This window comes from Periplaneta americana, chromosome 2 (genome assembly GCF_040183065.1).
Source record: "Periplaneta americana isolate PAMFEO1 chromosome 2, P.americana_PAMFEO1_priV1, whole genome shotgun sequence".
Taxonomy (NCBI): domain Eukaryota; kingdom Metazoa; phylum Arthropoda; class Insecta; order Blattodea; family Blattidae; genus Periplaneta; species Periplaneta americana.
In genome coordinates this window covers 191,374,516-191,398,059 of record NC_091118.1, presented here as the reverse complement: position 1 = coordinate 191,398,059, position 23,544 = coordinate 191,374,516, and the positions used below count along the sequence as shown (strand labels likewise).

Here is a 23,544-nt window from a genome sequence, read left to right as displayed (position 1 = left end):
AAGCGTTTTAAAAACACCTAGTAAATTAAAAGTAGCTTCAAAACTTCTCTGAGATCTTGTATTTGCATTGTTTGGATATTAAATATTGTTTAATGCTAGTAAATTCGATAAGTAAAGGCAACAATGGTGTAAATCAGTGCTTCCAGCGGTGGCCATTCAAAGCTTATTCTACACGTAATAGAACAGCGATTGTGGAGGTATGAACATATCACACTTGTGAGTTTTAGGGTGAACTTAGTGTTAAGATACAATGTTATTTTAAGTGACTGTTCTTCATTTAATTTAGGATATTCCCTGTTATTACTATTATTATTATTATAATTATTATTATTAATTGTGTTTTATTAATTGTCATTATTGAGTGTGATTAGTTACCACTAAAACCGGGTATTTACCCATTTGCAGTGTGAATAAATGCACATAAGTCTTACATAAATATGCAATTTTGAAAGTCTCGAAGTACCCATATTTTGTAAGTACAGTAGCTGTGTTTGAGTTGTAGTAAACAATACAGCCCTAAAAGTATGAAGTTGCAAGAGAAAAACATGTAACTTAGTTCTTTAAAGCATTACAAGAAGCCTGTGGGACAGAAGTCCTACCATACTGAACTACTAGAAGTTGGGTGGAAAAAAGGCATTCGCTTTCAATCGAGAGTTGACATCCGAAGGACTTTAGATTGATCAGTGAGAGAATTATCCAGTAATGCTGCTGAGGATGGAGTCCGCTGTCTTCCAAGAATTTGGCAGTGTATTGTTGAAATGGGAGGAGACTATATTTGAATTATGTAATATCAAAAGTAATCTAAATAAATTTAGTATGAAACATTAACTACGTCGTCATTACTTTTCGAACGTCCTAGTATATTTCAGTGAATGTATCTTTACCTTAGCCATGAGTGGGGCTACTTCCGTCATTGACTTCTAGCAGAATGTGGTGCCTACAAGTGGCGGGGTAACACGTTAAAAGACAGTGTCCAACATGCCCGACTGTCCAACAGACCCTAATTTACCCTATTATTATTATTATGATTATTATTATTATTATTATTATTATTATTATTAAGTTATGGTATATTTACTAATGTCGTTATAAAACCTTCGACACGTAATTCTTTTCAGTCATCCAATTAAAAAAAAACAACTTAAAGGTGATATTGTGTCGGCTTCATATTATTATAAGTTCGGTACTAGGCGGTAGGTCTCCTTGTAATAAAGAAAGCATTGTTATAATTCTATCGTGCAACAGCACCAAGTAGAGGGTTTATATTCATAGAGGCGATGGGAGGACAATTGTGCCTTATGTCGATGTAGATTTTGTTACTCTGAGAGTGAAAAATGAGGGCAAGCGAAATGATTAGGGATAAACAATACTCAAAATAAATATATTTTATTTTTAAGTTAGATCAAGGGGATTCAAACTTTGTAACCCCCATGGACGTTTATAACCCATCTTACACTGCAAGAATGATAGATGTCACATTCTAGTCGAAAATGGACCAAGACTGTCAATGCATAGCTGAAGAAATATAGAATGTACATACAGAGTTATATGGCATTAACACTGATAGTCATTGTATAGTAATGATCGGAAAATCACACTTAAGCTTTGACCGCTAAGCATTTCAAATTTTCAATTGCTTCTCCTGCAAAACGCATTCCAATTGACATCCATCATCCTTGCAGTGGACTCCTCATTTATTATGTTAATTATGTGATTTTCTCGTCATGTTTAAAACCCATTTTACTCGTTAGGCCCCAATCCTAAATGTAGAGTAATGAAATCATTTTAATTATTTTAAGAAGAAGATTTATTGCAAGGAAATTTAGAGCTTTGTACACTCAGAGACCATAGTTTTCTTCGTAAGAAGTTTGTCACAGATTGTAATAGTACAAAGTAACGTATGTAATATGATGCATCAGTGAAACGGAGAAAGGTTCTGAAAGAAACATTGTTAATAATTTCGTCATAAACATTTTTCCGAAGTGTACCACTTCCCGTCTCTTCATTCCACGTCTTTACGGCGATGTTGTAGTTGTTGGTGCTGCCGTTGTAGTTGTTGGTGCGGCCGTTGTTGTTGTTGGTGCTGCGGTTGTCGTCGTAGTTGGTGCTGCGGTTGTCGTCGTTGGTGCTGCAGTTGTCGTCGTTGCCGTTGTTGGTGCTGCTGTTGTTGTCGTCGTTGGGTAATGGTGTGGGCAAGGCAATGGTAGGTGCGGGTGATAAAAGTTAGGTTGCGGTTGGGGATAGTGGTAGCCGTGGTGGATTCCATCCTGTCCCCAAAACCCTCCACGTCCTCCGAAACCTCCAAACAGGCCGTAGTGGGCGATGGTGGTATACACGCAAAGCACCAGGAAGACGAATACCTATGAACATTAGCGAATCTCTAGTTATGTATAACTACAAGCTGATTATGTGACCTTTTTTTTACAGACTTAAGGGATGATAGAGGGGATCTTTATGAATGACTTTCATTTAGCATTTCGTGTCCAGAAAATTTTGGTTTGGAAATGGGATACAAAGAACAAGGGAATACATGAGAAAAAGTGTAAAGCAAGGTAACCAAGTGGAATACAAGGAAAAGGAGTGGAATATCAGGAAAAGAAGTGGAATAGGAGAAGAACAAGAGTAATACGAGGATAACAAAAAGAATAAGAGGAATAGAAAGAGAAGAAATTTAGTCCACACCTCTGGAGTAACAGTCAGGGCGTTTGGCCGCGAAACCAGGTGGCCCGGGTTCGATTCTCTGGCGGCACAAGTTAGATGGTTGAGGATTTTTCCGGAGTTTTCCCTCAACCCAATATGACCAAATGCTGAGTAACTTTGGGTGCTGGACCCCGGATTCATTTCACCGCCATTATCACCTTCATCTCAGTCAGACGTTAAATAACCGAATATGTTGATAAAGCGTCGTAAAATAACCCATTAAAAAATTGAATACTAGAAGAAAACGGGAATACCAGAGTATTACAAGGAGATGGAGTTACATTTTTATGTGACCATCAGTTCTCACATTACCTTCTATAATTTTTAAGTAGAAAGACATTGTTCCACATAAACACCAAACGTCTAAAACAATTGAATTAATGAGAACCGCAGAGACGAAAGCAATAAAAAGAAGGTAAGGACTAGTCTAATAAAACATTTAAATACAGAGTCAGGAATGCAGACGTTCAAGAGAAAAGTAACATACAAGCCACACATCATAATAATAGTAATAGGGATGATAATAATAAAAATTATAGTAGTAATAATAGTAATAATAACAACAATAATAACAATCATTTACTTATCCTGACAGAGTTAAGTCCGTAGGGAGGATGACTGAGTTTGTGAGGTATAAAAGTAAGTGATGGAATGAACATGTGGATGGAAGTGGAATAACAGAGTAGTGAAAGCGATCTAAGAACAGAAACCACAAGTAGAATATCTAGGGGTAGATCATTCGAAAGGTGGCGTGAATGACGGGCATCTGAAGAACACGAGGCGTACTTAAATGAACAGGTTTCGAGCATAGATTTAGAGAGGAAATAAGAGAAAGACATAGGCTATTTCAATATTCTGCTGCATGGGCGTTTCTGGTACATTCTGCAGCTTGTAAGCAACCTAAAATATTAATCCCAACGCATATTTTACTCTTTGAAATCTCTCCTAGATGGGTAGTTAGATTGCTAAATAAATATATGTTAAATCAAAACAAATTAATTGCTTTCCCAAGTATAAGTAGACTATATATATTTGCTCTGAAATTAATTATTCTAAAATGAGATTAGACTCTCAGAAACAAGAGAGGACTTACCACACTCTTGGCCATGTTGTTGCTGGATGATGCCCAAAAGCAAGACCGGGATATATATACGTACTGAGCGATGTTTGTACAGGTGGGTGTTCAAATAACAACAAGTTAAGGGTAACAATAAATCACTTTTCCGCCCACGAAATATGCTTACGAACAAGATACGTAGGCGTGATTAACAAGTATTTATACCAGGATTATTAGATTTCCGACTATAATACATTGTAACCTGTATAAATCAAGACAAACTCAACAGCAGTGTCTTCAACCTCTGCCTCATTTGTAGAGTCCTGGGTTTGGTTACCTAAACCCTCCAAACAATAGTTCAGGCAGAGCAGGTAGAAGTGAAAGTGACGTTACTACCTCTAGTTCAGCGGTTCGTCGCCGTGTTGCGCTAGCCATGTTTTACGTGCCCAGTTTCAGGATCGCTATTCAAGTGAATGCAAAAGGTTTTTAAAAATAACCCATTAGATAAGGATGTATTGTAGAGTACTTATTTACAATATTTTACTTTTTAAAAAATGTAATATTACTACATTAACAAATTGTGAGTTACATAACACAACCCCGAAAAGTAAATATAATAATTAACATAAAAATGGAACATTATGCCGGCTTCAGCCAGAAATTCGCAAGAAACAGTACAGCATCACAAAACGTAACATTTTTTATGGCATTATACTGCACGCATTGACATTAAATTATAGTTTTAATATACAAGAAAGAATGTAACATAATAAAGGAGACAATTTATTTTCACCAATAGTTCTATCTACTATTTAGTCATTAGTTGCAGTTATATCTGGTTTATACGTAATTCAGGGGAACAAAAAATATTACGTGCAACATAGGCTCATAAATTAAGCTTCGATATTATATCTATGCTAATGTTAGTTTTGATCTTTTGAAATACCTAGGATATTTTGTGTTTTGTAAAATTAAAACTATTTGGTAGCACTGTATTAAGTAGTTGTATGCTACTTATTGGAGAATATTAAATTAACGACTTTTCCAAGAGATCTATTACTTTCTTATATGCTCGATTAGAAATATTTTTTGATGTGGAAACGATATAACAAATGTAATAAAATTGTAAACCAGATTAAGTTGCAGCCTAGATGCAAGGTAGAATTATACTCTACTTTTGTTGCCGAACTAACTTTTACGTTAATTAAGACTAAAGGGCTATTATTAAAAATAAAATAATTAATAATTAAACATGCATATTCAAAGAAGTAGAAGCTAGGTGCTTGGATTCACATTTAGCACTTTAATACAGCACATTTTTTAACCGGCACATAGATTGAAAAATGTTCACATGTAGAAAGTCTATGGCAGTCATCACGTGAAAATCATTTTCTAATTCCAAAATGTCGCTCTAAAGGATCCTAGTTAATTTTTTTCTGTCAGAATATATTTAAATCTGCTATCCCACAACAATTAATATATTTCGCTAGTCCTCTGGATTGTCACTCTAAATAATTCAAGGGTTCTTTCTTAGGCAAGACGTGTTGCCAATTACGTGTCATATATTTTCTAAAATCGTGTAATGCTAGAATCCTTTGTACAGGGCAGACGAGGGAGTCTTATAGTTCAGCGTATCTGCAAGGTCGTTTATTCACCTTTGAATTCTTTTGTATTTTCACTTTCCTCGAACCCATCATTGTTTATGACTCTAAAAAATGTATCGATTTTCAAAAACTCACACTAAACAGCTGAAATGCTGGTGTGGAGTTCATTCACTGGAAGGAATTCCGGTCAGTGTAACTAGACATAATTTTGGGCATTCAGGTGTGGAGTAATGGCACATAAATGCATACAAGCGCATGATTAGCTAAGGTGTTCTTCTGATTTTCGCGTGTCACATCCAATTATTTTTTACTCGATATTTCTGTAGTGCTCGAGAAAAGTGACACCAGTCAGTTTCCACAAACCTTCTTTGATAATTTATTGACAACTTGCGGAACATCTGTTCGCTTGGAAAAAATACATAGGTATTCCTCCCATTACAATAATTCATACGGAAAAATTTCAAATCGACATAAACCGGTGTACGTTGTCAATAAATTATCAAAAAAGGTTTGTGAAAACTGACTTATGCCACTCTTCCCAAACACTGCAGATTTAAAGATGCTGTATCAACTGCTGGTTTATTTAGCGTCAATGGAATTGTTCATAGCCAGATGGTATTTGTTAAGGGTACATTGTTATGAGAAAGGATTGATGTCCTCTTCGTTGGATAATTTCTCTTCTTTTCTTTTTTTAAGATATCGAGGCAAGTTTCGGAAAATATGTGTTATGGCATATGGTTTTGGTCGCCAGTTCTTGCGTGGAAATCATACCTCTTTACTGGCAATAATAAATTTTTAGACTTTTACAATCAAAAGTCGCCCTCGGTAGCGCAGTTGGTATAGCGCTGGCTTTCTATGCTCGAGGTTGCGGATTGGATCCCGGCCGAGATCGATGGCATTTAAGTGTGTTTAAATTCGACAGGCTCATGTCAGTAGATTTATTGGCATGTAAAAAAAAACTCCCGTTGGACACAATTCCCAAACACCGGCGAAGCTGGTATAACCTCTGCAGTTTCGAGCGTCGTTAAATAAATCGTAATTTAAAAAAATCACAATCAAAACCCCAGAAAAATGGGTATCACACATATAAGAACGAGCATACAGTTTTCTGTGTTCGTGGAATTGCTCTACACCACTTCTAAAAAATAGTCTAGTCTATGGATGGATAAAAGAAACGTCTCTTCCTTACAAATTATACAGTACAATTCGACTTACATCAAGAACAAAACAATTAGACTTATTACTACTCGCTCACATAAACGGCACAATAGAAATCACTCGAACACCACAAGAAGTTTCTTAATTCCGTAGCAGAACAAGTTCTACCTGCTCTGTCCATAGTATTAAGAGGAAAACTCCAATCTTAGAACGATCGCCACGCCAATGCTTCGCTCAGTTGCCTTGGCGACACTAGGGGGTTTAAAAGTCCCATTAGGCCCTTCCCACTTACCACACTTTCTATTCTAAACGCTCTGGTATAGATATGTGTGAGGTACAGCTCGGCGGCAACCAACGCTACTTAGTTCAGGTCTGCTGTTGAGTGAACATACAAAAACAAAACAAAGCTAGGCTGTTGGAAATGAGTGCTCCAATAGAAGAATTATGGTAACAAGTACCTTATTAGGAAAGAAGAGAATATATTTTATCAGAAAGAATGAACAATGTTTCATTTGAAACACGTAGCACGTTTACAGTCATTGATTGTACTGTGTAAGGACTCGTAAAGCACGCACTTACAATTTGTTTTATTTTAAGTTTGTGCTTCTTTGTTAATTTCAAACTTTAATTTATAGTAAGAATTTAGGGTGGACAAATTCCGGGCGCCAGGTAGCCATGGCGATTAAAAAATTTTATGTGGCACCTGAATTGTCTATTGAGTTCAAAATTTGTCAACACTTCAATTCCTTATGTCACTAACATTAATACAAAATGTTAACAAAAGCGGTTGTAGGAAGAATGTCAAATGTGCTTTTTAAATTAATGTGGATACTTTGGTGCACATGTCAAGATATTGTCACGCGTAGCTTCAAAACTTCTCTGAGATCGTGTATTTGCATTGCTTGAATATTAAATATTGTTTAATACAAGGAAATTCGATAAGTAATGCAACAATGGTGTACATTAGTGCTTCTAGCGGTGACATTTCAAAGCTTATTCTACACGTAATAGAACAGCAATTTTGGAGGTATGAACATATCATACTCGTGAGTTTTAGTGTGAACTCAGAGTTAAGATACAAAATAAATGTACTTTAAATGTTATTTTAAGCGACCGTTGATCATTTAATTTTGGTTCCTCCCTGTTATTCTTCTTCTTCTTATTATTATTATTATTATTATTATTATTATTATTATTATTATTATTATTATTATTATTATTATTTTTATTATTATTATTATTATTATTATTAAATTATGGTATATTTACTAATATCGTTATAAAATCTTCGACACTTAATTCTTTTCAGTCATCCAATTTAAAAAAAAACTACTTAAAGTTGATATTGTGTCGGCTTCATATTATTATAAGGTCGGTACTAGGCGGTAGGTTTCTTTGTAATATAGACAGCATTGTTATAATTCTATCGTGCAACAGCACCAAGTACAGGGATTATATTCATTGCGGGGGTTGGAGGAGAATTGTGCCTTATGTCGATGTAGATTTTGTTACTCTGAGAGTGAAAAATGAGGGAAAGGAAAATGATTATGGATAAACAATACTGAAATGTAAATATATATATATTTTAGTTCAAGGGGATTCAAACTTTGTAACTTCCATGGACTTTTATAACCCATCTTACATCTGAAGAGTCCACTGCAAGAATGATAGATGTCACTTTCTTGTCGAAAATGGACCAAGACTGTCAATGCATAGCTTAAGTAATGTAGAATGTACATACAGAGTTATATGGCATTAACACTGATAGTCATTGTACAGTAATGATCGGAAAATCACACTTAAGCTTTGACCGCTAGGCATTTCAAACTTTCAATTGCTTCTCCTGCAAAACGTAATCCAAATGACATCCATCATTCTTGCAGTGGACTCTTCATTTATTATGTTAATTATGTGATTTAGGCGTCATGTTGAAAACCCTTTTTACTCGTTAGGCCCCAATCCCAAATGCAGAGTAATGAAATCATTTTAATTATTTTATGAACAAGATTTATTGCAAGGAAATTTAGAGCTCTCTAAACTCAGAGACCATAGTTTTCTTCGTAAGAAGTTTGTCACAGATTTTAATAGTACAAAGTAACATATTTAAGATGATGCATCAGTGAAACGGAGAAAGGTTCTTAAAGAAACATTGTTAACAATTCGTTTTCTTGGATTTCGTCATAAACATTTTTCCGAAGTGTACCACTTCCGTTCTCTATATTCCACGTCTTTACGGCGATGTCGTTGTTGGTGCGGCCGTTGTTGTTGTTGATGCTGCCGTTGTAGTTGTTGGTGCTGCCGTTGTTGTTGGTGCTGCCGTTGTTGTTGGTGCGGCCGTTGTTGTTGTTGGTGCTGCGGTTGTCGTCGTTGTTGGTGCTGCGGTTATTGTCGTTGGTGCTGCAGTTGTCGTTGTTGCTGTTGGTGCTGCAGTTGTCGTCGTTGTCGTTGTTGGTGCTGCTGTTGTTGTCGTCGTTGGGTAATGGTGTGGGAAAGGGAATGGTAGGTGCGGGTGATAAAAGTAAGGTTGCAGTTGGGGATAGTGGTAGCCGTGGTGGATTCCTTCATGTCTTCCAAACCCTCCACGTCCTCCGAACCCTCCGAAGCCTCCAAACCCACCGTAGTGAGCGATGGTGGTATACACGTTAAGCACCAGGAAGACGAATACCTATGAACATTAGCTAATCTCTAGTGATGTGTAACTACAAGCTGATTATGTGGATTTTTTTTTTTAATTTTTAGGAATGATGGAGGTGATCATTATGAATGAAATTCATTTAGGATTTTGTGTCCGCAAACTTTTGGTTTTGAAATGAAATACAAAGAGAACAAGTGAATACATGAGAAAAAGTGTAAAGCGAGGAAACTAAGTGGAATACAAGGAAAACAAGTGGAATTTCAGGAAAAGAAGTAGAATAGGAGAAGAACAAGAGTAATACGAGGATAACAAAAAGAATAAGTGGAATAGAAAGAGAAGAAATTTAGTCCACACCTGTGGAGTAACGGTCAGCGCGTCTGGCGCGAAACCAGGTGGCCCGGGTTCGATTCCCGGTCGGGACAAGTTACCTGGTTGAGGTTTTATCCGGGGTTTTCCCTCAACCTAATATGAGCAAATGCTGGGTAACTTTCGGTGCTGGACCCCGGATTCATTTCACCGGCATTATCACCTTCATCTCATTCAGACGCTAAATAACCGAAGATGTTGATAAAGCGTCGTAAAATAACCTACTAAAAATTTAATACAAGGAGAAAATGGGACTACCAGAGTATTACAAGGAGATGGAGTTTCATTTTTATGAGACTATCAGTACTCACATTACCTTCTATAACTATTAAGTAGAAAGACTTTTGTTCCACATAAACACCAAACGTCTAAAACAATTGAATTAGTGAGAACCGCAGAGACGAAAGCAATAAAAGAAGGTAAGGACTAGTCTAATAAAACATTTAAACACAGAGTCAGGAATGCAGACGTTCAAGAGAACAGTAACATACAAGACACACATCGTAATAATAGTAATAGGGATGATAATAATAACAAATATAGTAGTAAAAATAGTAATAATAATAACAATAATTATTGTTTACTTATCCTGACGAGTTAAGGCCCTAAGGAGGATGAATGAGTTTGTGAGGTATAAAACTAAGTGATGGAATGAACATGTGGATGGAAGTGGGATACCAGAGTAGTGAAAGCGATCTAAGAACAGAAACCAACAAGTAGAAGATCGAAAGTTTGATCAATCAGAGGATGGCGTGAATGTTGGGCATCTGAGCATAGATTTAGAGAGAAAATAAGAGAAAGACATAGGCTATTTAAGTATTCAGCTGCATGGGCCTTTCTGGTACATTCTGTAGCTTGTAAGAAACCTAAAACATTAATCCCTACGCATATTTTACTGTTTTAAATCTCTCCTAGAGGGACAGTTAGATAGTTAACTAAATATATATAGTAAATCAAAACAAATTAATTGATTTCCCAAGTATAACTAGCCTATCTATATATTTGCTCTGAAATTTATTATTTTAAAATGAGAATAAACTCTCAGAAACAAGAGAGGACTTACCACGCTCTTGGCCATGTTGTTGCTGGAATGATGCCCAAAAGCAAGACCGGGATATATATACGTACTGAGCGATGTTTGTACAGGTGGATCTTCAAATAACAACAAGTTAAGGGTAATAATAAATTACTTCTACGCCCACGAAATATGCTTACGAACAAGATACGTAGGCGTGATTAACAAGTATTTATACCACGATTATTAGATTTCCGACTATAATACATTGTAACTTGTATAAATCAAGACAAACTCAACAGCAGTGTCTTCAACCTCTGCCTCATTTGTAGAGTCCTGTGTTTAGATACCTAAAGCCTCCAAACAATGGTATAGGCAGAGCAGGTAGAAGAGAAAGTGACGTTACTTCCTCTAGTTCAGTGGTTCGTCGCCGTGTGGCGCTAGCCATGTTTTACGTGCCCAGTTTCAGGATCGCTATTCAAGTGAATGCAGAAGGTTTTTAAAAATAACCCATTAGATAAGGGTGTATTGTAGAGTACTTATTTACAATATTTTACTTTTTAAAACATGTAATTCATTCATTCATTCATTCATTCATTTATTTTATTCCATAGATCTTACATGAGCAATGAAGCTTTGAGATGTGGAACATGTCAACATTTTACAATATTACAATTACAATTTTTACAAATTTTTATAGTTTTACAATTTAGTAATTTTCTACAATTTTTACAATTTTGTACAATTTTTTTACATTTTGGCGGGATGTAGTGAGATGAGATGAGGTCCGAGGATTCGCCAAAATATTACCCGGCATTTGCCTTTTCGGTGGGGGAAACCTCGGAAAAACCCAACCAGGTAATCAAATCAAAGGGGGTAATCAAATCAAAGGGGTTGATGCCAAGGACTCGCCATAGACCATCCGGCTTCAGTCCCACGGCTGGGGAAAACCTCCGAAGAAACCAAAGTCCAAAGGGGGATCCAACCCAAGCCCGAACGCAGCTCCGGATGAGCAGCCCAGCGAGTCTGCCGACTGAGCTACATCGATGGCTCTACTAAAAGTATACAATACATAGCCAATCAGATTATTAAATTTACAAACGCAAACGATCATTCATAAGTTGAGCTATATTATAATACAAAACAATTTAATTAAATTTAAGGCATAAACAATTCAACCAGTTGCGATATACAGAAATTGATAATACATATCATGCAAACTACTTCAAATTACAAACACAAACAATTTATCAGTAGAGCTATATAGATTACTATTCAATTTAAAGCATATACAATTCATCGGCCAAAACTATACAAATATATACAATACAAAGTAGCATACTTTCATTAAGCTATACAAATTTGTGCAATTAATATCAAGTAGATTAATTCAATTTATAATCATAAACAATTCATCAGTTGAGCTATACATATTACCATTCAATTTACAGTAGGTCTATATACAATTCATCAGTAGAGCTACACAGACTAGTAATCTTTTTAAGAACATATACAATTCATCAGCCAAACTATACAAACATATACAATCAAATTAGTTCAATTTACAAACTTATTTTCGTTAAGCTATACAATTCATATGAAGTAGATTAATTCAATTTATAAGCTTAAACAATTCATCAGTTGACCTATACAGTATACTATTCAATTTACAGTACATACAATTCATCAGTTATGCTAAACAAAAAATACAATACATAGTAAACAGATTAAGTCAATATAAAAACATATTTTAGTTGAGCTATATAAAATTGTACATGTCATTTAAGTAGAATAATTCAATTCACAAGCATAAACAATTCATCAATTGTGTAGAAGGTATGAGTATGTAGAAATTTGGTTAATTCTTTTCTGAACCTTTTCTCGTTGTTCTTCAAATCTTTAAGATAATTAGGCAGTGCATTGAAGACTGTTATACATGAATAATATTGCTACATTAACAAATTGTGAGTTGTATAACACAACCCTGAATAGTAAATATAATAATTAACCTAAAAATGGAACATTGTGCCGGCCTCAGCCAGAAATACGCAAGAAAAAGTAGAGCATCGCAAAACTTAACATTTTTTATGGCATTATACAGTACGCATTGACATTAAATTATAGTTTTTACACACAAGAAAGAATGTAATATAATACAGGAGACACTTTATTTTCACCAATAGATTTTATCTACTATTTAGTCATTAGTTGCAGTTGTATCTGGTTTATACGTAATTCATGAGATCAAGAAATATTACGTTCAACTTAGACTCATTAATTAAGCTTCGATATTATATCTATGCTAAAGTAAGTTCTGATCTTTTGAAATACCTAGGTTATTTTGTGTTTTGTAAAATTAAAACAATTTGGTAGCACTATATTAAATAGTTGTATGCTACTTATTGGAGAATATTAAATTAACGACTTTTCCATAAGATCTATTTCTTTCTTATGTGCTCGATTAGAAATCTTTTATGATGTGGAAACGTAATAAACAAATGTAATAAAATTGTAAACCAGATTAAGTTCTAGCCTGGATGCAAGGTAGAATTATACTGTACTTTTGACGCCGAACTAACTTTTACGTTAAATGGTACTAAAGTGCTACTATTAAAAATAAAATAATTAATAATTAAACCTGCATATTTAATGAAGTAGAAGCTAGGTGCTTGGATTCACAATTAGCACTTTAATACAGCACATTTTTAACCGGCATATAGATTGAAAAATGTTCAGATGTAGAAAGTCTATGGCAATCATCACATGATAATCATTTTCTAATTAAAAATGTCGCTCTAGAGGATCCTAGTTAATTTTTTTCTGTCAGAATATATTTAAATCTGCTATCCCCCAAGAATTAATATATTTCGCTAGTGCTCTGAATTGTCATTCTAAATAATTCAAAGATTCTTTGTTAGGCAAAACGTGTTCTTTGTATTTCCAATTACGTGTCATATACTTTCTAAAATCGTATAATGCTAGATTCCTTTGTACAGGGCAGACGAGGGTATCTTTGATTTCAGCGTATCTGCTAGGTCGTTCATTCACCTTTGAATTCTTTTGTATTTTCACTTTCCTCGAACCCATCATAGTTTATGACTATAAAAAATTTATCGATTTTAAAAAACTCACACTAAACAGCTGAAATGCTGGTGTGGAGTTCATTCACTGGAAGGAATTCCGGTCAGTGTAACTAGACATAATTTTGGGCATTCAGGTGTGGAGTAATGGCACATAAATGCATACAAGCGCATGATTAGCTAAGGTGTTCTTCTGATTTTCGCGTGTCACATCCAATTACTTTTTACTCGGATATTTCTCTGCGGCTCGGAAAAAGTGACAAAAGTCAGTTTCCACAAACCTTTTTTGATAATTTATTGACAACTTGCGGAACATCTGTTCGCTCGGAAAAAAAAAAATACATAGGTATTCCTCCCATTACAATAAATCATACAGAAAAAAATCAAATCGACATAAACCGGTGTAAGTTTTGAATAAATTATCAAAAAAGGATTGTGAAAACTGACTTATGTCACCTTTCCCAAGCACTGCATATTTAACGATGCTGTATCAAGTCCTGGATAATTTATCGTCAGTTGAATTGGTCATAGCCAGATGGTATTTGTTAAGCGTACATTGTTATGAGAAAGGATTGATGTCCTCTTCGTTGGATATTTTCTCTTCTTTTATTTTTTTAAGATATCGAAGCAAGTTTGGGAAAATATGGCATACGGTTTGGTCGCCAGTTCTTGCGTGGAAGTCCTACCTCTTTATTGGCAATAATAAATTTATCGGCTCTTACAATCAAAAGTCGCCCTCGGTAGCGCAGTTGGTATAGCGCTGGCTTTCTATGCTCGAGGTTGCGGATTCGATCCCGGCCGACATCGATGGCATTTAAGTGTGTTTAAATTCGACAGGCTCATGTCAGTAGATTTACTGGCATGTAAAAAAACTCCTCTGGGACAAAATTCCGACACACCAGCGAAGCGGATATAACCTCTGCAGTTGCGAGCGTCGTTAAATAAATCATAATTTAAAAAATCACAATCAAAACAGCAGAAAAGTGGATATCACAGATATAAGAACGAGCAAACTGTTTTCTGTGTTAGTGGAATTGCTCTACACCACTTCCGAAAAATAGTCTAGTCTATGGATGGATAAAAGAAACGTCTCTTCATTACAAATTATACAGTATAATTGGATTTACATCAAGAACAAAACAATTAGGCTTATTACTACTCGCTCACATAAACGGCACAATAGAAATCACTCGAACACCACAAGAAATATCTCAATTCCATAGCAGAACGAGTTCTACCTGCTCTGTCCATAGTATTAAGAGGAAAACTGCAATCTTAGAACGATCGCCACGCCAATGTTTCACTCAGTTGCCGTGGCGACACTAGGGGTTTAAAAATTTCCATTAGACCCTTGCCGAGTTACAACACTTTCTATTCTAAACGCTCTGGTATAGGTATGTATGAGGTACAGCTTGGCGGCAACCAACGCTACTTAGTTCAGGTCTGCTGTTGAGTGAACATACAAAAACAAAACAAAGCTAGACTGTTGGAAATGAGTGCTCCAATAGAAGAATTATGGTAACGAGTACCTTATTAGGAAAGAAGAAAATATATTTTATCAGAAAGAATGAACAATGTTTCATTTGAAACAATTAACATGTTTACAGTCATTTATTCTACTGTGTAAGGACTCGTAAAGCACGCACTTACAATTTGTTTTATTTTAAATTTGTGCTTATTTGTTAATTTCAAACTTTAATTTATAGTAAGAATTTAGGGTGGACAAATGCCGGGCGCCAGGTAGCCATGGCGACTAAAATATTTTACGTGGCACCTGAATTGTCTATTGAGTTCAAAATTTTTCAAGACTTCAATTCCTTTATGTCACTAAGACTAATGCAAAACGTTAACAGAAGCGGTTGTAGGAAGAAAGTCATATGTGCTTATTAAATTAATGTGGATTCTTTTGTTGCGCATCTCAAGATATTGTCATACGTAGCTTCAAAACTTCTCTGAGAGCGTGTATTTGCATTGCTTGGATATTAAATATTGTTTAATACTAGCAAAATTCGATAAGTAAAGGCAACAATGGTGTAAATCAGTGCTTCCAGCGGTGACCATTCAAAGCTTATTCTACACGTAATAGAACAGCGATTGTGGAGGTATGAACATATCATACTCGTGAGTTTTAGTGTGAACTTAGTGTTAAGATACAAAATAAATTTACTTCAAATGTTATTTTAAGTGACAGTTCTTCATTTAATTTAGGTTCTTCCCTTTTATTATTATTACTATTATTATTATTATTATTATTATTATTATTACTATTATTATTATTATCATTATTATTATTATTATTATTATTAATTGTGTTTTATTAATTATTATTAAGTGTAATTAGTTACCACTGAAACCGGGTAGCTGTGTTTGAGTTGTAGTAAACAATACAGCCCTAAAAGTATGAAGTTGCAAGAGAAAAGCATGTAACTTAGTTCTTTAAAGAATTACAAGAAGCCTGTGGGAGAGAAGTCCTACCATACTGAACTACTAGAAGTTGGGTGGAAAAAAGGCAGTAATGCTGCTGCAGATGGAGTCCGCTGTCTTCCAAGAATTTGGCAATGTGTTGTTGACATGGGAGGACACTATATTTGAATTATGTAATATCAAAAGCAAACTAAATAAATTTAGTGTGAAACAGTAACTACGTCGTCATTTCCTTTCGAATGGCCTAGTATATTTCAGTGAATGTATCTTTACATTATCTTATCTTTACCTTAGCCACGAGTGGGACTACTTTCCTTCATTGACTTCTAGCAGAATGTGGTGCCCACAAGTGGCGGGGTAACACGTTAAAGGACAAAGTGTCCAACATGCCCGACTGTCCAACAGACCCTAATTTACCCTATTATTATTATTATTATTATTATTATTATTATTATTATTAAGCTATGGTATATTTACTAATATCGTTATAACATCTTCGACACGTAAGTCTTTTCAGTCATCCAATTTGAAAAAAAAAAAAACTTAAATTTGATATTGTGTCGGCTTCATATTATTATAAGGTCGGTACTAGGCGGTAGGTCTCTTTGTAATAAAGACAGCATTGTTATAATTCTAACGTGCCACAGCGCCAAGTACAGGGATTATATTCATAGAGGGGGTAGGAGGAGAATTGTGTCTTATGTCGATGTAGATTTTGTTACTCTGAGAGTGAAAAATGAGGGAAAGGAAAATGATTAGGTATAAGTTATACTCAAATGTAAATATGAGTTTTTTTTTTTTAGTTCAAGGGCATTCAAACTTCGTAACCCCCGATGGAGGTTTATAACCTATCTTACATCTGAAGAGTCCACTGCAAAAATGATGGATGTCACTTTCTTGTCGAAAATGAACCAATACTGTCAATGCATAGCTTAAGACATATAGAATGTACATACAGAGTTATATGGCATTAACACTGATAGTCATTGTCCAGTAATGATCGGAAAATCACAGTTAAGCTTTGATCGCTAAGCATTTCAAACTTTCAATTGCTTCTCCTGCAAAATGTATTCCAAATCACATCCATCATTCTTGCAGTGGACTCTTCATTTATTATGTTAATTATGTGATTTAGGCGTCATGTTGAAAACCCTTTTTACTCGTCAGGCCCAATCCTAAATGTAGAGTAATGAAATCATTTTAATTATTTTATGAAGAAGATTTATTGCAAGGAAATTCAGAGCTTTGTACACTCAGAGACCATAGCATTCTTCGTAAGAAGTTTGTCACAGATTTTAATAGTACAAAGTTACATATTTAAGATGATGCATCAGTGAAACGGAGAAAGAAAGGTTCTTAAAGAAACATTGTTAATAATTCGTTTACTTGGATTTCGTCATAAATATTTTTCCGAATTGTATCACTTCCGATCTCTTCATTCCACGTCTTTATGGCGATGTCGTTGTTGGTGCGGCCGTTGTTATTGTTGATGCTGCCGTTGTAGTTGTTGGTGCTGCCGTTGTTGTTGGTGCGGCCGTTGTTGTTGTTGGTGCTGCGGTTGTCGTCGTTGTTGGTGCTGCGGTTGTTGTCGTTGGTGCTGCAGTTGTCGTTGTTGTTGTTGGTGCTGCAGTTGTCGTCGTTGTCGTTGTTGGTGCTGCTGTTGTTGTCGTCGTTGGGTAATGGTGTGGGTAAGGGAATGGTAGGTACGGGTGATAAAAGTAAGGTTGCGGTTGGGGATAGTGGTAGCCGTGGTGGATTCCTTCATGTCTCCCAAACCCTCCACGTCCTCCAAACCCTCCGAAGCCTCCAAACCCGCCGTAGTGGGCGATGGTGGTATACACGCAAAGCACCAGGAAGACGAATACCTATGAACATTAGCGAATCTCTAGTGATGTATAACTACAAGCTGATTATACGGCTTTTTTTTTACTAACTTTTAGGGGTGATAGAGGTGATCTTTATGAATGACTTTCATTTAGCATTTTGTGTTGGAAACTTTTGGTAATGTAATACAAAGAGAACAAGAGAATACATGATAAAAAGTGTAAAGCGAGGAAACTAAGTGGAATACAAGGAAAACAAGTGGAATATCAGGAAAAGAAATTGAATAGGAGAAGAACAAGAGTAATACAAGGATAACAAAAAGAATAATGGAATAGAAAGAGAAGAAATTTAATACAAGGAGAGAAAAAAGTGGGAATACCAGGGTATTACAAGGTGAGGGTGTTACATTTTTATGTTACCATCAATTCTGACATTACCTTCTATAACTTTTAAGTAGAAAGACTTTGTTACACATAAACACTAAACGTCTAAAACACCAATTGAATTAGTGAGAACCACGGAGGCGAAAGAACAGGGCATATCAAAAGTCCGGTAACACTTTCAATATTTTATCACACAAAAACTACTAATGATAGCACTTTCAAACACACGTCAGTTTAACGTCAAACTCTCAAAGTTATTCAGCTTAATTTTCAGGGACGAAGCGACATTCCATACGAGTGGGAAAATTAACAAGCAAAACTGTCGTGTTTGGGCTACACAGAAACCTCACAGTATTATTGAACATGAGCGTGATTCACCAAAGGTGAATGTTTTCTGCGCGTTATCACAACGAAAACTGTACGGACCTTTCTTCTTCATTGAGGCCACTGTGACTGGACATTCATATCTGGACATGTTGGAGCAATGGTTGGTGCCTCAACTTAGACAAAATCTCGATGACTATTTCATCTTACAGCAAGATGGGCCTCCGCCACATTTCCACAATGCAGTTCGTGCTTACCTGAATACAGAGATGTCTGATCGTTGGATAGGACGTGCTGGAGTAAGGGACAGGTAATTCATGACATGGCCACCAAGGTCACCTGATATGACTGCATGTGACTTTTTTTTCTATGGGGATATATAAAGGACCGTGCGTTTGTACCGCCTTTGCCACGTGATTTAGAGGAACTAAAAGCCAGAATTCGAGAAGCTGCCGCCACGGTCACAGAGGATATGTTGAAAAGGGTATGGGAAGAGTTTGATTTTAGTTTGGACATCTGCATAGTCACTCGTGATTCACACATTGAATCTCTGTAAGGTGTAAATATAACTTTGAGAGTTTGACTTTAAACTGACGTGTGTTTTAAAGTGCTATCACTAGTAGTTTTTGTATAATGAAATATTGAATGTGTTACCGGACTTTTGATATGCCCTGTATTAAAAAGAAGGTAAGAACTAGTCTAATAAAACATTTAAACACAGAGTCAGGAATGCAGACGTTCAAGAGAACAATAACATACAAGACACACATCATAATAATAGTAATAGGGATGATAATAATAAAAATTATAGTAGTAATAATAGTAATCATAATAACAATAATAACAATTATTTTACTTATCCTGACAGAGTTAAGGCCGTAAGGGGGATGAATGAGTTTGTGAGGTATAAAAGTAAGTGATGGAATGAACATGTGGACGGAAGTGGAATAACAGAGTAGTGAAAGCGATCTAAGAACAGAAACCCAGAAGTAGAAGATCTAAAGGTTGATCAATCAAAAGATGGCGTGAATGTTGGGCATCGGAGCATAGATTTAGAGAGAAAATAAGAGAAAGACATAGGCTATTTCAGTATTCTGCTGCATGGGCGCTTCTGGTACATTGTGTAGCTTGTAAGAAACCTAAAACATTAATCCCTACGCATATTTTACTCCCTTAAATCTCTCCTAGAGGGATAGTTAGATAGTTAACTAGATATATGGTAAATCAAAACAAATTAATTGATTTCCCAAGTATAAAAAGCCTATCTATATATTTGCTCTAAAATTTATTATTTTAAAATGAGAATAAACTCTAAGAAACAAGAGAGGACTTACCACGCTCTTGGCCATGTTGTTGCTGGAATGATACCCAAAGGCAAGACCGGGATATATATACGTACTGAGCGATGTGTGTACAGGTGGGTCTTCAAATAACAACAAGTTAAGGTTGACAATAAAGCACTTCTCCGCCCACGAAATACGCTTACAAACAAGATACGTAGGCGTGATTAACGAGTATTTATACCAGGATTATTAGATTTCCGACTATAATACCTTGTAACTTGTATAAATCAAGACAAACTCAACAGCAGTGTCTGATCTTCAGCCACTGCCTCGTCTGTAGAGTCCTGTGTTTGGTTACCTAAAGCCTCCAAAAAAACCGACAACAATGTAGGTATGTATGGAGAATAGCTCGGCAGCAACCAACGCTACTTAGTTCAGGTCTGCTGTTCAGTGAACATACGAAAACAAAACAAAGCTAGGCTGTTGGAAATGAGTGCTCCAGTAGCAGAATAATTCTGCTAATAATTATTATGGTAACTAGTACTTTATTAGGAAAGAAGAAAATATATTTTATCAGAAAGAATGAACAATATTTCATTTGAAACACTTAACATGTTTACAGTCATTGATTGTACTGTGTAGAGACACGTAAAGCACACACTTGCAATTTGTTTTATTTTAAATTTGTGCTTATTTGTTAATTTCAAACTTTAATTTATAGTAAGAATTTGGGGTGGACAAATTCCGGGCGCCAGGTAACCATGGTAACTCAAACATTTTATGTGGCGCCTGAATTATTTATCGAGTTCAAAACTTTTCAAGACTTCAATTCTTTTTATGTCACTAACGGCCAGTTTGTCCAAGTAGTGTTTAATATTGCTTAACGAATGTTAAATTAACAGTCTGTTTATTTTTAACGCTTTGTTCATGAATTTTCCATTTGTTCAACATAATTTTGTTTAAGATAGCCAACACTTAACTATAACGTCTGTCAGCACTATTTTAACTACTCAACAGCAGTTGGTAATGATTCTACACATGTAAGACAATTTTTGATTGGCTAAAATTAATCTTTAAATTCTATATTATAGAGTGAGTCATGAAACTTGCATAAAATGACAACCTGTTACAGTAGGCCACTCTCCATAAAAAACAGTTGACAAATGAAAGTTGTAGTGACGTGCTGAATAATAATTACAAAGTAAGGTTATACTGTATTTCCTCATTGCTATTATGGATACGAAATACGAAAGAAATAAAATAACACTGATGTATTTAAACAGTCCAAATTATTTTTTAAATGTTATATTACCAGTCATATGCTAAACATTCCCTACGGAGAGACACAAAATATTAATTTCGCAACTTCAGTTCGAACAGCTGTGGAGACATCGGCCATATTTAACTAACTGTTAAACGAGTTAACTGCCCGAAATCCTACATTTAAAATTAACAAACTGTTAACAATCTGTTAAACCAAACTGGTGTTGAAAACATACAATTTTATTAATTAACAAACTGTTTAGACTTTAACAGTCGTTAAATTTTCTAACAATACTTGAAAAAACCGGCCATAAAATACATAATGTTAACAAAAGCGGTTGTAGGAAGAAAGTCAAATGTGGCTTTTAAATTAATATGGATACATTTGTTGCATATCTCAAGATATTGTCATAACCTTTCAGAACTTCTCTGAGATCGTGTTTTTGCATTGCTTGGATATTAAATATTGTTTAATACTAGGAAATTCGATAAGTAAAGACAACAATGCTGTAAATCAGTGCTTCTAGCTGTGACTATTCGAAACTTGTATTACACGTAATAGAACAGCGATTGTGGAGGTATGAACATATCATACTCGTGGGTTTTAGTTCGAACTTAGGGTTAAGATATAAATTAGATTTACTCTAAATGTTATTTTAAGTGACCGTTCTTCATTTAATTTAGGTTCCTCCCTGTTATTATATTTATTGTTATTATTATTATTATTATTATTATTAATTGTGTTTTTATTAATTTTCATTATTGAGTGTAATTAGTTACCACTGAAACCGGATATTTACCCATTTGCAGTATGAATAAATACAGATACATAAATATGCAATTTTGGAAGTCTCGAAGTAGCCATATTTTGTAAATACAGTGGCTGTTTTTGAGTTGTAGTAAATAATACAGCCCTAAAAGTACGAAGTTGCAAGGGTAAAAAATATACAGTAACTTAGTTCTTTAAAGCATTACAAGACGTCTGTGAGAGAGAAGTCCTACCATACTGAACTATTAGAAGTTGGATGGAAAAAAGACATTCGCTTTCAATCAACAGCTGACATCCGAAGGACTTTAGATTGATCAGTGAGAGAGTTATTCAGTAATGCTGCTGCAGATGGAGTCCGCCATTTTCCAAGAGACTACATTTGAATTATGTAATATCAGAAGTAATCTAAATAAATTTAGTGTGAAACAGTAACTACGGTGTCATTACTTTTCGAATGTCCTAGTATATTTCAGTGAATGTATCTTTACCTTAGCTTAAATGGATGTTTAATTGGATGTATGGTCAAAATGTGGTGGCTTCTGAAAATAAAGAGGAAAGCTTTTTTTTTTTTTTTTTATTCCCCCGCATATAGGTTGCCTTTAAAAAATGCTTCGTTATTCTTGTTAATAAACCCAAGAAGTATTTTGTACATGAGTACCATCCCTGAGTTTACCGACTTGCACACAGCTGCATGAATAAACAGATGTAAACACACAGCCCCGGAACATGTGGAGAGACTGTTGAACTCGCAACTTGCTCTCCGCACCAATTGTGTTTCTGAAATCTTCGTATTGCAAAGTTCCACTGTGTTTTCAGTATATTTACAACCATTTCCACTACTGTGTGATCAGTACAGTGAGCAATTTCAGGTACCTATGCTTAGATTTCCTTGCTATTTTTTTCATAGATTATTCTATAGTCAATTTCATGAATATAATGCATCTGATATGTCATTTTCATAACTTATACAGGGACATCATTTTATTTTTACTAACATTTTTAATATTAACCTGGATATATCTTTGGATTAAAGGTCTAGAACCGTAAACACAGCTTGCTCCGCCTTCCAAGACTGCAGTTCGATGATACTGGCGTAAAATACAAATCACTTTACTAGGTATAGGAGGAAAGAAAAGTAGTTCATCCATTTATGTAAACTAGGAGTTTGATAATTTTCATTAGGTTTTTGTTTAATCAGAATACAGTACTGTATTAACAGTTAGTGTTTTTACTCACGAATTGAGCTATCCATTCGGACGTATTAATTATACAGTGTATATTGTACTGTTATAGCACATTAGCGTAGAATATAGAGAATTAAGTTAAATTGAAAATAATCATAATATGGATATTTAAACACATTTTTGAAAGTGGTGGCCGTTCATTTCGATACAGGCTTCAGTTCTTTTGTGCATAACATCGCACTATAGACTTTTGTACCTAATTCCAATTACCAGTTTCGTCCTTCGTACGAGTAACTCATGTTGAAATAATTCTGTACCTACTCTACAAATAGTACCTTACGTACTGTAAATTTAATCTTCACTTCTGCCCGATCCGAATAGATAAAATAACTCAGAAATGCTATCTACTGTCCGTTCAAGTGGTTTTGTCGCGGGGTCGTAGAAAAGGGGGGAAATCACGTGACAGTTAATTACT

General features: G+C 35.2%; 3 protein-coding genes across 4 annotated transcripts in view; 1 reads left to right on the top strand and 2 right to left on the bottom strand.

Moving 5' to 3' along the window:
- Positions 1 to 23,544, top strand: part of LOC138694978 (LIM domain only protein 3-like) — a 913,591-nt gene that overhangs the window by 685,951 nt on the left and 204,096 nt on the right. The window lies entirely within an intron of this gene.
- LOC138695333 (threonine-rich protein-like) lies at positions 8,510 to 10,622 on the bottom strand. Its single transcript, XM_069819755.1, has 2 exons — positions 10,584 to 10,622; positions 8,510 to 9,184 (listed from the first exon to the last, which is right to left on the bottom strand). Exons 1-2 carry the CDS (start codon positions 10,596 to 10,598, stop codon positions 8,750 to 8,752), a joined length of 450 nt encoding a protein of 149 aa, XP_069675856.1. The 5' UTR covers positions 10,599 to 10,622; the 3' UTR covers positions 8,510 to 8,749.
- LOC138695332 (adipocyte plasma membrane-associated protein Hemomucin-like) lies at positions 17,238 to 19,951 on the bottom strand. The gene is made up of 2 exons (XM_069819754.1): positions 19,905 to 19,951; positions 17,238 to 17,904 (listed from the first exon to the last, which is right to left on the bottom strand). Exons 1-2 carry the CDS (start codon positions 19,917 to 19,919, stop codon positions 17,488 to 17,490), a joined length of 432 nt encoding a protein of 143 aa, XP_069675855.1. The 5' UTR covers positions 19,920 to 19,951; the 3' UTR covers positions 17,238 to 17,487.